General features: G+C 31.3%; 1 protein-coding gene across 1 annotated transcript; it reads right to left on the reverse strand.

Annotated features, from left to right (window-relative positions):
* Positions 1–5,068: 5,068 nt before the first annotated feature.
* On the reverse strand, positions 5,069–6,036 carry LOC145313345 (baculoviral IAP repeat-containing protein 7-B-like). The gene has a single exon (XM_080152704.1). It carries the CDS (start codon positions 5,975–5,977, stop codon positions 5,165–5,167), a length of 813 nt encoding a protein of 270 aa, XP_080008830.1. The 5' UTR covers positions 5,978–6,036; the 3' UTR covers positions 5,069–5,164.
* Positions 6,037–13,377: the final 7,341 nt, after the last annotated feature.

Consider the following 13,377-nt stretch of genomic DNA (forward strand, 5'->3'; position numbering starts at 1 on the left):
GGATAGGGTTTTGACAAATAATTTTGTACAGTAGGTATCTAACATAAGGATTGTGTGGCAACCCTTTAATTGCACGAAACTTGGCTGGAAGTTCTGTGCTTGTAAAAGTGTTTCACCTAATTATTTATGTCTCTCGCCTGATATGTTGGCAATAAGAATAATGCTTAACGTCTTTAGTTATGACGCAGTATTAAGACGAGATGTACATCATCACTTACTCGCCAACGAGTGGATGCTCTTGGTGTTTTGCCACAGTCGCAGGTTGTAAAGGGCCAAATATAGGAGAAATTAATGAAGATATACATAAACACAATTTTATTTGATCTCGTGGTAAAAAAAGAGAAGGACTATATTTTAAGGTAAAACAAGGATAACATCAAAAAAAAGTTAAGATAATAAAATAAAAACAAATAATTTTACTTATGCAATGCAACAACGCAATTTACAGAATACAGACAAATAATTTAAAGTTATTTTTGGATAATTATTGTTCAGTAGAACTTTTACAGCAACATTTGGTCGTCAATCTTTACTTCATCCAAGAAAAATACATAAGTAACACAACTTCTAAAATTATTCTCTAAAGAAATTATAATCTAAACATGATTTTTTATTTATTTTTTCTTTTGATATTTATAATATTTAGCTTATCACAGTTATTTATTGTCGAATAGTGTACACTTTCATTAATAAAGAATAATCTTTGGACTTTATTTATTACTTTGTTTTTTTTCTGTTGACAAAGCTAAAAGGACTTTGAAACTTTCTGATGACATTATAACCCTTTTAAAAAACGTATTATGTTTGTCAGTTTGTACCAAAATATCTCGATACCCACTGAACTTTTATGGTCCTCCTCAGGGGCGTCCAAGCTTTTTTATTTTGGGGGGGGGGGGGTAATTACCCCCCGTAAAATCTGTAGGCAGGGGTAAATTTTGTTTATCCTCCCCCAAAATTTAACCTCCGGGGTAAACATTTTTTTTGGGGGGGGGTAATTTGATAATGTATTAATATTTAGTAGTAAAAATGCGCGCGAAGCGCGCAAAATATTTTTTTTGTTATGGATTTTTTATTTTGGGGGGGGTATTTTCCCCCAAAAAACTGTTTTGGGGGGGTAAATACCCCCTCCTGAATGGTTGGGGCACCCCCAAATTCGTTTGGGGGGGGGGGGGTAACCACCCCATTACCTCCCCCCCCTTGGACGTCTATTGTCCTTCTTCACAGTGAAGTCCCCAATAAATTATATTTTAGGGAGGGTAACTCTACCTTCTGGAGAAAATCATCACCCTCAAACAAAATTTGTCCCTGCCCTACAATTATTTACAGTTTATCTTTCAAACAAAGTTGAGTTTGAGTTTGGGAGTTGACCCTCCCCCAAGCCCATCCTCCTTTTGTGAACCTCTAGAGGCTGCTATAGACTTTTGGTGTATAGTAGATATTTTTGCACAAGCCTAGTTTAACTAAATGGCAAGGTTTTGGCTTTGTATAGCCTATTAAAGTCCAGCGGAATAGTAGTTCATAGAATTTGTTTTTATATCTATTATTTAATAAATTAACAAGTGCAACTTATGAATAAATAATTTGTTACGCTTGAATTAACTATTTTATGCAATGAACATTTGAATAGTGTATTAACATTTATAATGTCATTGATTTTTATTATAAATGTAGAAAAAAAAGCACAAATTACAATCACTTTTCTGAATAGCAAAATAAGTTTAGACATATTCTTGTCCAATATATTATACTAGAGGCTACGCCCCTAAAAGCCTCTAGGGACACATAAAATTGTTTCTTTTCAATCTATTTTCAAATTAGCTATTGACTAAAAATATTTTATTCTCTGATGGATGGTGTTAGTTATCTTTTTAGCAAATTGCAAATTTGTCCGCAGAGCGCCGTTTTCAGTGGATAGCGAGATACTTCAGTACAGACAAACAGACAAACACACATCCTGTTACTTTATTATAAGGATAATGACCATATCTATAAGAAGTGGAAGTATACTTTTTAACATCGATAATCAAATCAAAACAAATAATAAAATATTTTTTAGTGAAAAATCATTGCAATTCCACCTCTCTTCATTGAGATATTATTTTCGTTTGGTAAAGCTATGAATTAGCAGTTAAAACTTGAAGAAGAAGCAAACAATAATTAAAAATCGATATTTAATTACTTGGATATTGCACTAAATTTTCATGTACTCATGTGATACTCTCAGCTGGCTAAAATAACGATATCTCCACTCAGTCCTCCACCTTTACCCCATTCCTTCCCTCCTACTGCAGGAATGAACTGACCAATCATTAGATCCATAATAACAACCTAAATTGACAATAAATTTTCCCATGTCCATAGATCCACCTATTATATGTATATCCATTTATTTAGATGTAAATTAAACCCAAGAACCCAAGAATTGGTATTCTGTGAACAGTTGTATTCTTCCTATCAATGTGTAAATTAAATATTATGTTTATGTTAAAATATAAAAGAAATATGGATTTTATATGATAAAAAGTTGTGGTGTAAAGCTTAAATTTGAAATATGTAAATCCCTGACATGGTGCATAATGAAATAAACAGAGTTTGTTAAATCGAAGCTTTTCTATAGTTAGGGTTGGTCCGTCCGTACGTCCCTACGTAACAGATAGATCTTAATATTAATTTTGGTATGTTAGAGTTGTCTTATCAATTTCAAACTTGGCATAGTGATTACTGTAGTAGTTAGGTACGATTTAGAAAGCGTTGCTTCTCTATACTCGATACCAGAATGTCCGCACGTCCAATTAAAACATGTTGATTTTTAACTTTTTTTGACAACAATTATTATCCTATTAATCTGATTTATGGAATACTGATTCCTTGAACATCATAGTACAATGTTATAATCGAAGCTTATCTATACCTAGTCCTAAAAGTATAAGTATTTTCTTAAACAGTATCATGTATTTACGCAACTATGCAACATTCTGATTATTCAGTAACAGTTCTGATACTTTAATAGTGTTAATGTTCGTTTGTCCTACCATTTTAGACCTACGCTTTAATGGATGTTGTCATCCTTGTTATTTCTATGTGTGTGTGTGTGTGTGTGTGTGGCGTGTGTGTGTGTGTGTTTATGTGTATTTACTATGATATACTCTTTGAGAATCCTTTGTTTGCATTCTATAAGATTTACCTTGTTTTCCAATACAGTTCCAATACTGGTCAGTCTTTAAACAGAAAACAAAACATTTTTCTTTTATTATTCAGTAGACCAAAAAATTGCCTTTTTCTTATATCAGATTTGTAGATTTATCTGTTATTTACCTGACCAGTATCCATGTTTCCATGACACTAAATTAAACTTGTACAACATATTTTTTTGTTGTGAATTGCGAATTTGAATTTAAAATCACTTTTAACCGAAAAATAAAAACAATTGTTGAGTATCTCTGTTGCATTGAAGGTACAGTAAAAGACGAACAGACGATCATGTGACCCTGTATATACAGGGTGTTTTTTTTTAAATAGGACAAAAGTATTGCTTAATATAACCCACTTGTCATTGGCAGAAATTAATAATCTATATCTTAATTTCTTCATTGGGTTGGGACATTTTGTATAAGAAAAAAATCCTTGGCGATTTTCAACAAATCATGCCTTAAAAACCGTTTTTTTAAAGTACCTATTTTTGGAAGATTTTTGGATCATGACTAATTTAAAGAGTGCAAAAATGTGTGGATTTTAAAAATTCAATAGTTTAAAGTAGAAAAATGTTATCCATATAGTTAGAATCGTCATAAACTCTAGTTTTTGGGTGTTTAAGAAATATTCCTGTGCTACCTATAGTTTAGGAGCTATGTGGTAAAATGTCCCAACTTACTTAAAACTTTTCAACTTTTCTCACATTTACCAACATAGCTTCTATACTACAAATAGCATGAATATGATACATATGTTTCCAAAAACTAGAGTTTATGACAATTCTAACGGTATGCATAACATTTTTCTACTATTAACACAAGCCGCACAATTTGATTTTTAAAAATGCTCGCATTTTGGCACACTATTTAAATTGGTCATAATCCAAAAATCTTCCAAAAATAGGTACTTTGGAAAAACCGGTTTTTAAGGCATAATTTGTTGAAAATAGCTAAATATTTTTTTCTTATACAAAATGTCCCAACCCAATGAAGAAATTCATATATAGATTATTAATTTCTGCCAATGGCAAGTGGGTTATATTAAGCAATACTTTTGTCCTATTAAAAAAACACCAGCTGTATACATGTTAAGATATATAAAATTTCCGGAATTTTAATGTTAGGGGGAGATTTGAAATATGCATTAAATTTTAAGGATTTTTTATAAAATTCGTTTTTGTATAATTCTTTATCTAAAAGCGGAAATGCATTTTAAGTTAATTAATTTTGGCAATAGGATAGGTGGATTTTAAACTACCTGCGCTCTAATTGGTTGAATGATGTACGCCATCCAATCAGAGCGCAGATTTTTTAAATCCACCAATCACAGATGCCAAAATTAATTAACTTAAATTGCATTTCCGCTTTTAGATAAAGAATTATAGAAAAAACGAATTTTATAAAAAATCCTCAAAATTTGATGCAGATTTCAAATCTCCCCCTAACTTTAAAATTCCGGAAAACTTATATATCTTAATACATATATCTGGCATTTAGGAACCATATCTTTATAGGGATCTCATAACGACCCATTTCTAACCTATTCTAATACATCTGAGGAGAATTATCGAATTTCTTTACAATTTTAATTTTTGCGTATTACAAAATTGTAAAATTTTTAAAGAAAAAAACTTAGGTTTAAGAATTGTTTTAGTCCGAATGCACTATAAACAGGGTCATACACACACCCACCAACACACACACACCACACACACACACAGGTACTTCTTATTAGGTCACACGTCAACAAACTAAATATTAAACAAACAAGCTTTTTTTATACAAAAAGTGAAACAGCACAATCTTTAATATATAGAAATTTATTAGATAAATTAGCAATATTCCTATAATTAATATAAATAAAAACAGATTGAGTGAATCAATTAATAATATTTTTAATATTATGTATGAAAATAATAAAATTTCAATAAAAATAACAATAAAAGTAGATAGTGTAAAACACTTTAGAAAGTTTAAGCTAAAAAAGCCCTGACAACAGCTGATATTCTCGTTCTACATACAGGACAGTCTTTCAAAGATGGCGCGCAATGTGAACAAGAAACAAGATGGCCGCAGGGTATGAAGACGACTTCCACCTCTTCATCAAGACAAACTTTGCAGCTCTTCTCTTGTTTCATCTGAATATTTTTCAGCTTTAATTTGTTAAAAGCTTCATCAAGATTTTCATCATCTTTATCACTTTCAAGTTGGTTGTTTAATGACTCGGAAGAATTTGAAATACCAGAATCCGATGATAATGATCTTGCAGGTGCTGCTGAAGGTACATCTGTAGGCAATTGTTCAATGACGGATTTTATAAAGGCATCACCTTTCTTCAGTCTCAGATGTGTACATTTTGGCGCGTTTTTGGCATGTTCAACCCAAGGATCATCAGATCTCTCCCACTGCCAGAGTCCAGCATTGCAACTATAACAATGAACCTTGTCAGAGGATCCTCTGTAATAAAATCCTGCGTCAGCCAAGTCTTCAGGCCTCTGGGCTAGACTAGGTGGCCAGGATTCAAAAGTTTTCAGTCTTGATTGTAAAGAAGCATATTCATCGTCTAGATTGCCAGTACATTTGATTAGAGTTGGAAATGCACTCAACAGCTCATCATTTATTTCTCTAGTAGGATCATTCAGGTTAACTACACTTTCATTGATAGTTCGATGTTCTACTTCTGTTCTTCTTGGACTTGAGGTTGATGTAAAACCACGACGAAATTGTCGGTCAACTTGAGTTGGACCAGAATAATTACCACAAACGTCATGACCATTGCTTTCCATTTTAGATATTTTTATGACCTTAGAGGATCTATTAATGTTTTCTATTAAAGTTTTACACGTCAAGTGAGGAATAAAGTTGAGTTAGCTGATAATATAACTTTCTTTATCTTTGTTTACAGAAAATTTATTCTTATCATTCATTTTAAATGTTGTCGAATCACGTTAAATTCTATGAAAAAAAATTATTTTAATGTTTGCCCTTGTAAAATATCTAATTTTTATGATTCAAAATTTTCCAATATAGCAAAAATTGCTTTAACGGTCATAAAAAAATCCCAGAAAGCCTCTAATAAAGCTTGGTGACAGGTATCTTTCAATAGTGTACAATTTCTATTTCCAAACCGCAGCTAGTATGAGGAATCCCAAGCCACATTTATAACTATCTGCGTAAAATAATAATAGTTACTTAATATTTATTACAAATTATATCTTTTCATAAAATTGACTTTCGCGTGGAGGTTTTAGTAGAGTTTAATGTACTATCCTATTATATAAAGTTATTAGGTTTTTCTGTCTGAAGCTTACGATCTTTAAAACTACTGAACATATTGGGCTAACTCTTTTAGGTAAGTTTTACGTATGTCCTGTGATGGTTTTGGATTATTCTATTATTTAGATTCGAGTTTTTAGATGGTTTTAGGCTATTTTCTAAACCAACCCCTGCCCCTTCGAATACAGGGACCCTAATATTAGGGGTGTAGCCGCTAGTACATTACATAACACATATAACTCAGCCCTTAGCATTTTAAGGATATAAAGTACAGGGAGTTAATATTAATATATTTATCTCTTCGCGGCTCTAAAATAAAAAATAATAGAATTAATTCCTGTTTTGTTGGACCGATAATCTAAAGGCCCATACTAACAAACCAGGGATTAATTCGATATTCCTCGTAGAAAAGTGTTATTTTAGAAGTAAAAATGATATCACCCTATTTACACCATGCAGTTGACTTTAGATGTCACATATAAAAAGTGTTAAATTTGTCAAAATGTTGTGAACTTTACCATGAAAGTGTCAAACACAGAAAAAGGAATATCATTTTCTTTGGGTGATTTTTTTATATTTTCCTTTAAGGAAAAATTTTTACAAAAAAACTCTCTGAATAATTATTTAAAATTTGCCTTTAATTTATTATTATCTTTGAGGTCGAACAGGGTTTTTCTGCTGCAGTTCAACAAGTCGTATTATTTCAACAAAAATATCCACCGCCGCAAACATCAAGCTTATCTGCGGCCGCAGCCGACTGTAGAATTTTGTAAAATATGCATCCGGCACTCTTGCCGCTGAAAATATGTATTTGTAGAATGTTTATTAAAGTATCTAATGTTTGAGCATTTTAGACACAATCGCAGTCCTAGATTTGTTCAGCCGTGGCCAGTCTGAAAAATGATTGTAGCCGTCGTCGACTATTTGGCATCTGTCAAACCCATTCAGTTAATATTAAAATTCTTTAGTATTTGTTTAATGATAAAGAAAATAAATGAATGAAATAGAATGATTCATAGAATCATAATAGTTATTTATCGCATCGTATTATAGACAGCTTTCCGCGGATATGAAAATGAAAATTTTAGGATTAAAACCAGTTTTGTACGCCATTAGGGGCCACAGGCCCAGGCTAACAAAGCTGTTACGATTTCTATTTTAATATTCGTGGACATTTTCAGTAATACGTTGCTATAAATGATTTTTCAGTATGAATTAGAACCGGTTCTAATTCAGCGGATATTAATCGGTTTCGAAGCCTTACTGGAAATTCAATTCAATTCAAATTCATGAATGTAAATAATTAAAGTGATAAAATATTAATTTCATAATTTTCTAAAAAAAACTATTGCAATAAAATCTCTCATATTATTTATTGTTTAAATAAGATAATTTTGCAACAATAAAATGTTAAGAACGTTTTACTAAATTCTTTGAAATAATAGTTATCATCAATGAATCTTTTTAAACCTCTGGATTAAAATGTGAAAATAGATTTATTAAAGATGAATAAAAAAGAATTTATAAACATATTCAATTTGTTTAAATTTTATTAAATCTCAAATCAAACTTTTAAAAAATCACCACTTTTAATCAAAATATTTTCTTAAGGAGATATTCCAATATGGCATCAAATCCGATAAATTTTAAAACCCAGATAAAACCATACGTTATAAGTAAAATATAATCAGATGACAATAATTTATATAGTACATGATTTCTTCTCGCAGATTTAGTTGTTTTGTACGAATACTGCGTTGCTTTTCCTTAAAATGTCTACATCACAATAAATCCCCCCTCCCTTATTTTTTAAGTAAATTGAAAATGAGAAGGTTGGGGTAGATATTTTCAACCATTGCCTAACCCTCACCCTGCGGTGCTACCCTGTATCCAATATAACCTAATTTAATATGTCCTAAAGTAATAAACAAACAAACGAAAAACTACAACCACACTCCTTTATTTAAAATATAAGAAGGGCGGGGGTATCTGTGTTTGACTCTGTATTTGAGGGAAACCGCCAGAGAACTGCTCATGAGGTATCCTACTGCGCCATACACTCTCTAATTACTATTCACTTTAATTCATTAAATGTTCCTAAACATTAATATATATCATATTCATACGTGAACATTATGGACAGGGATCTAAAGGGATAAGACAATGGCTGATAAATTGATGTACATCCCCAATGATGATACACGAAACTAACTCTTCTTTAGATTCAATTAGTGGTTGAAATGTTTTTTAATAATCCAAACAATCAAAATTTAAAAAAGTCCCCAAAGTTGTTAAGCAAACGTATAGGAAAACGTTATTATAAATCTTTGGGGACTAGTGTATTAAACAGCCCAATGTCCCCTCCCCCCCTCCCTGACATTATGGGCAGGTTTAAGCTTAATGTAAAATGTTTCATACATTAATTAGTAGATTATACCATATCTTAGGATATTAAATTTATGTAACGATTTTCAACCATTATTAAAAAAGGAAAAAAGAATTAATAACTATTATACATGGATACAAGGGTTATTTCATAATTCCACTAAAAAAATCTTTGAAAATGAAAAAAAATCATTTTGATAAAGTATCTTATAACATTTTATACTTTCTGAAAAGTTGTAGAATGAAGGGTTGGAGGCCAAATAATTTTTTCCTATGGATTTCTAGATTTTGAAGATGTCTTAATGAAAAAATAGTCCCAAAAGTATAGTTTTCTTAGGCTTATAAAAAAGAAAAAATGTATAACCAATGTTTTTGAAATAAATAAATTGAGTATTACTATCTTATTATTACCATATTACTATCCTTATGTGAGCAAAGCTACTCTGCAAAACATTCATTCCTTCTTGTACTAAACGATTACGTGAGACATTTTTCCCCAAATATATTAGCATTATTGGCTGAAAAGTTTGGACACTACTACTATTGAACCAAACAACCACGAATTAATAAAAGTACCCATAATTTTAGAGTTTATAAATTATAAAAAGTATTTATGAAACTTTATAGGTAACACACTAGTATAATTTATAGTATATCCCCACTGTGTAATAACCCACCCAATAACCTACGTTAAGCTTATATTTATTAAAAATCATCGCTACTTCAAGACATAGTGAATAATTATCCTTGTTGTTATACTATCATGGTGCCACTCCATTGAATTCAATGAAGCAAGCTACTACCATCATCTTAATAATAGCAGGTATAGTTGCTGTACATACAATGAAGCAAGCTACTAACACCATCATCTTAATAATAGCAGGTATAGTTGCTGTACATACATAACAACATTATGAGTAGTAAGTTTTGTTTCTAGTTATTCTCTTATCTTTAGACCCTGTGGGGGCTATATTCCTGCAGGGATCGTCTTACCTATACTTTACCTTATCTAACCTAAAAAACAAAAAAAATCTTTGTGGATCATGTAGGATATGAGGAAACCATCAATAATTCCAAAATCAAGTAATCAAAACACTGAATGGATGTAGAATATAGGTGGATATTAAGCCAAGGAACAAATTTTCGTTGATATAGGTTGCTATTTCCCCTGTCATTTATTGACCAGTTTGTCCATCTAGTAGGAAAAAGGTAGGGTATCTGGTTAAGGGGGGTATGGTGTGGATCATTATTTTAGCCCGTTTTAAGTTTCACTTTATTAGAGTACATGATAATCTGGTGTAAGAACACTAAGAACACAATCCCCTTTGTTTTTTTTGTCTAATTGTACAGATGTGTATAAACACCCGTATAGTCCAGAAATATGGTGGAGGGAAAGGGAATGATAAAATGGTCTCCCACTGTCTTCAATTTTAACTACAAAGGAAAGAATTTTATTAGAGCAGTGGCACTCTGGATTAACGAACACGGAAAGGGCACATGAAGGAAAATGTTTTTCATCTAACAATCATGACTATTCAATGATTTAATTATGACCAGTAAGATGAATTGAACATTAAGACTATACGCAGAGCCTCAAAGAGTAACGACACAACCAACCAACTTTGATTGCACAACCTTTACCGATGCTATGCGTAGATTTATATATATGTTCTTCTAATTTTACTTTTGTTCTGGGGCGCCTGTTTCACTTCTAACTTTGCAAATAAACTTTAGTTTTAGACTGATATTTGAACCTTTAACATCTATAAAACTTTCGTAGGCATTTAAACTTTAATCAAATTTAATTTACTATAGCTAAATATATTGTAATGTACAAAAGCCCGGAATCTAAAGGGATAAAACAATTAACTATAAATTGAAGTACATACCAGATTATGATAAGCAGTATTACTCATTCTATGGATCGAAATTATTGGTTGAAAAATTTGGACACTGCTAGATTGTACCAACCAATCGGTTTAAGGCCAACTAATGATAGGATATGTTTATAAAACTTTGGATACACTGACAAAATCATCAATAATTGTTATCCCTAAATATAAAAACTGAATCTGTTATGGGTTAAAAAATGTCGGAAAATTATTTAAGAATAACAGTCCCTATCAGCGTAGGACTCAGGCATATAGCGCAGCTTATTTAGATAATCATACCTTAATACAATTTCACTTTCTTTGTAATGGATACAACATAAATGGACAAATCATTTTTATTTTCATAATGTTATGGTCGGACAGATAGGCAAAGAAAGTTTTATTTTTTTTTTAAAACAAAAAAATAGATATTTAAATTATATTGCCTCAACATCTGTTAACTATAGAGAAGGGTAAGCGTTAGCCGCCAATATCATTACGGACATTTGGAATTATAGAGTAGCTTCGCAATTAAAAAATTAGAAAATGATTGATATGCCCATTAGGTTGGGTCCATTTCCCCTTTTTTTGGATTTTACTGTTATCATAAGTTGTGGAAGTCATATATATGTATGATAAGCCCCATTCAAGTTTCAAAAGTGATTTTGCTCTTCTGGCTGCCGGCGCGCGGGGGGTATTAAAAGTGCCCACCCCCTTATAAAACCAAAAATTTAAATTCCTTCAAACACAGGCGTATTGCACATCAAATGACCGCATTGAAATGCTAATTACGAATCTGAAAACCGTTTTGAAAAAAATTGCTCCTAGTTCGAATAAGATCTCATTAAGTACCTAAAAACAGCTGATTTAGTCATAATTGTTCATTTTAGTAGGTTATTTGAAAATCATTTCAGACTGAATCAATATTTTTCAAAGCGGTTTTCAGATCTGTAATCAGCATTTCAATGCGGTCATTTTGATATGCAACATGCCTGTGTTTGAAGGAATTTCAATTTTTGGTTTTATAAGGGGGTGGGCACATTTTATACCCCCCGTGCGCCCGTTGTTTTTGGATTAAAAAACCTCTTTTAAGTTTCACAGGATTTTATATTGGCCCAGTAACCCTTGCCAATGTATACTAATGTGAAATTCCAAAATCGACCCACCCTAATGCCCATTGAGAAAATAACCCAAACCTAGAAAATCTTACATTTAGATTGGCTAAACAAATCATTACTGTAATCCAAAACATAATTATTAATAAAACAAAGTTCTAATAATTTAGGATTATTTTATTAAACTATCCTAGAGAAGATTTGTAGAAAAGAGTATTTTGTCCATTTCTAAAGTAGTGGGACAAAGTGTCTCAAAAATCAGCCATGTGACGTCATAAAAATGAGGGATTATCAATCTCTTTTTTAGGAGTTTGCTTTCGCACTTCTCCTCTCATCTTCCTTTTTTTTCATGACGTCACATGGCTAGTTTTTTAGACACTTTGTCCTACATTTCTTCAGTCCATTCTTGCTTGTAATTTACAAAGAGGGTGAGTGAGGGGTAAATTTAAACAGGGAATTTGTTTTAGGGTGTTTTGATATTTCAAAACAAATAAATTGTCAATAAAAGCAAAGCTTTTCAACATGTTTTTACATTAGCTTACTATCGCACTCATAGATACTTATTCTTAAGGAAGTAACGATTGTCAGAAATCAATAAAAAGAAACCAATTGAGAAGTTTAACTAGGTATACAAAATAATAAAAAAAAAATGTTTGAGATTTTGGCAAATGCCTTTCAAATTTAATTTTTTCTTAAGGATTTCTTTTTTGTGTAGGTTTGCTAACTCCCTATGCTTCAATAAATAAACTAAGCGATTATTCCATTAATTATTAATTATTAATTGCTCGAGATCTTTCTGGACATGGTTATTCATAATCAATTAAATTCCATATATTTTTCAATCCACCCAAAATTGCTACCATTTTAGTCTACAACAGAAAAAAAGTTTGTAAAATGCTTTCAAATGTAATCTATGTTAAGATTTGTCAACTTGTAATCCCCTCTTGTCAGGGACAAAGATGTTTTACCCTAAGAAAAATTATTTGTTTACAATTTATTGGCAAGTTAAAATAAGATTAATTAGTCAAATCTACCAGCTTTATTCTAAACATAAAAAACTTGATGCATTTCTCAGCTGCTATGAGAAAAAGACTGCTGATTTTATCAAAGAGCATCCATTATACAACTTTCTTTGTATTTGTCAATTGAATGTTTATGATTTTTTACTTCTGATCTAATCTTCCCCCTCTTTATGACCTCTAAATATCTTCTCTATAAATCCCTTTGACCATTTGTCCATCTATAATTTTATGTTGTTCTTCGCTCCTTATGGATGTTGTTTTTATAGAATTTCATGAAACCAATTTTATAATGAGATGCTCATTTTGTCACAAACTTTACTATGAATAGATAATTTTGTTACGAAGGTTGTAGTTTTTCTTTGGGTTGCCATGTCCCTATCCCTGCATCTCTTTGGAATTATAAAATTTTATAATTACACTCAAAGGGGAAATTATAAAAGCTGAATTTGAATTTCCGATTGTGTACATAGCACACTCATCAAATCTCAATATTTACCACTAGCTAAAAAAGGTTCAA

The sequence above is a fragment of the Acartia tonsa genome, chromosome 3, assembly GCF_053477335.1.
Source record: "Acartia tonsa isolate MP-2025a chromosome 3, ASM5347733v1, whole genome shotgun sequence".
Classification (NCBI taxonomy): domain Eukaryota; kingdom Metazoa; phylum Arthropoda; class Copepoda; order Calanoida; family Acartiidae; genus Acartia; species Acartia tonsa.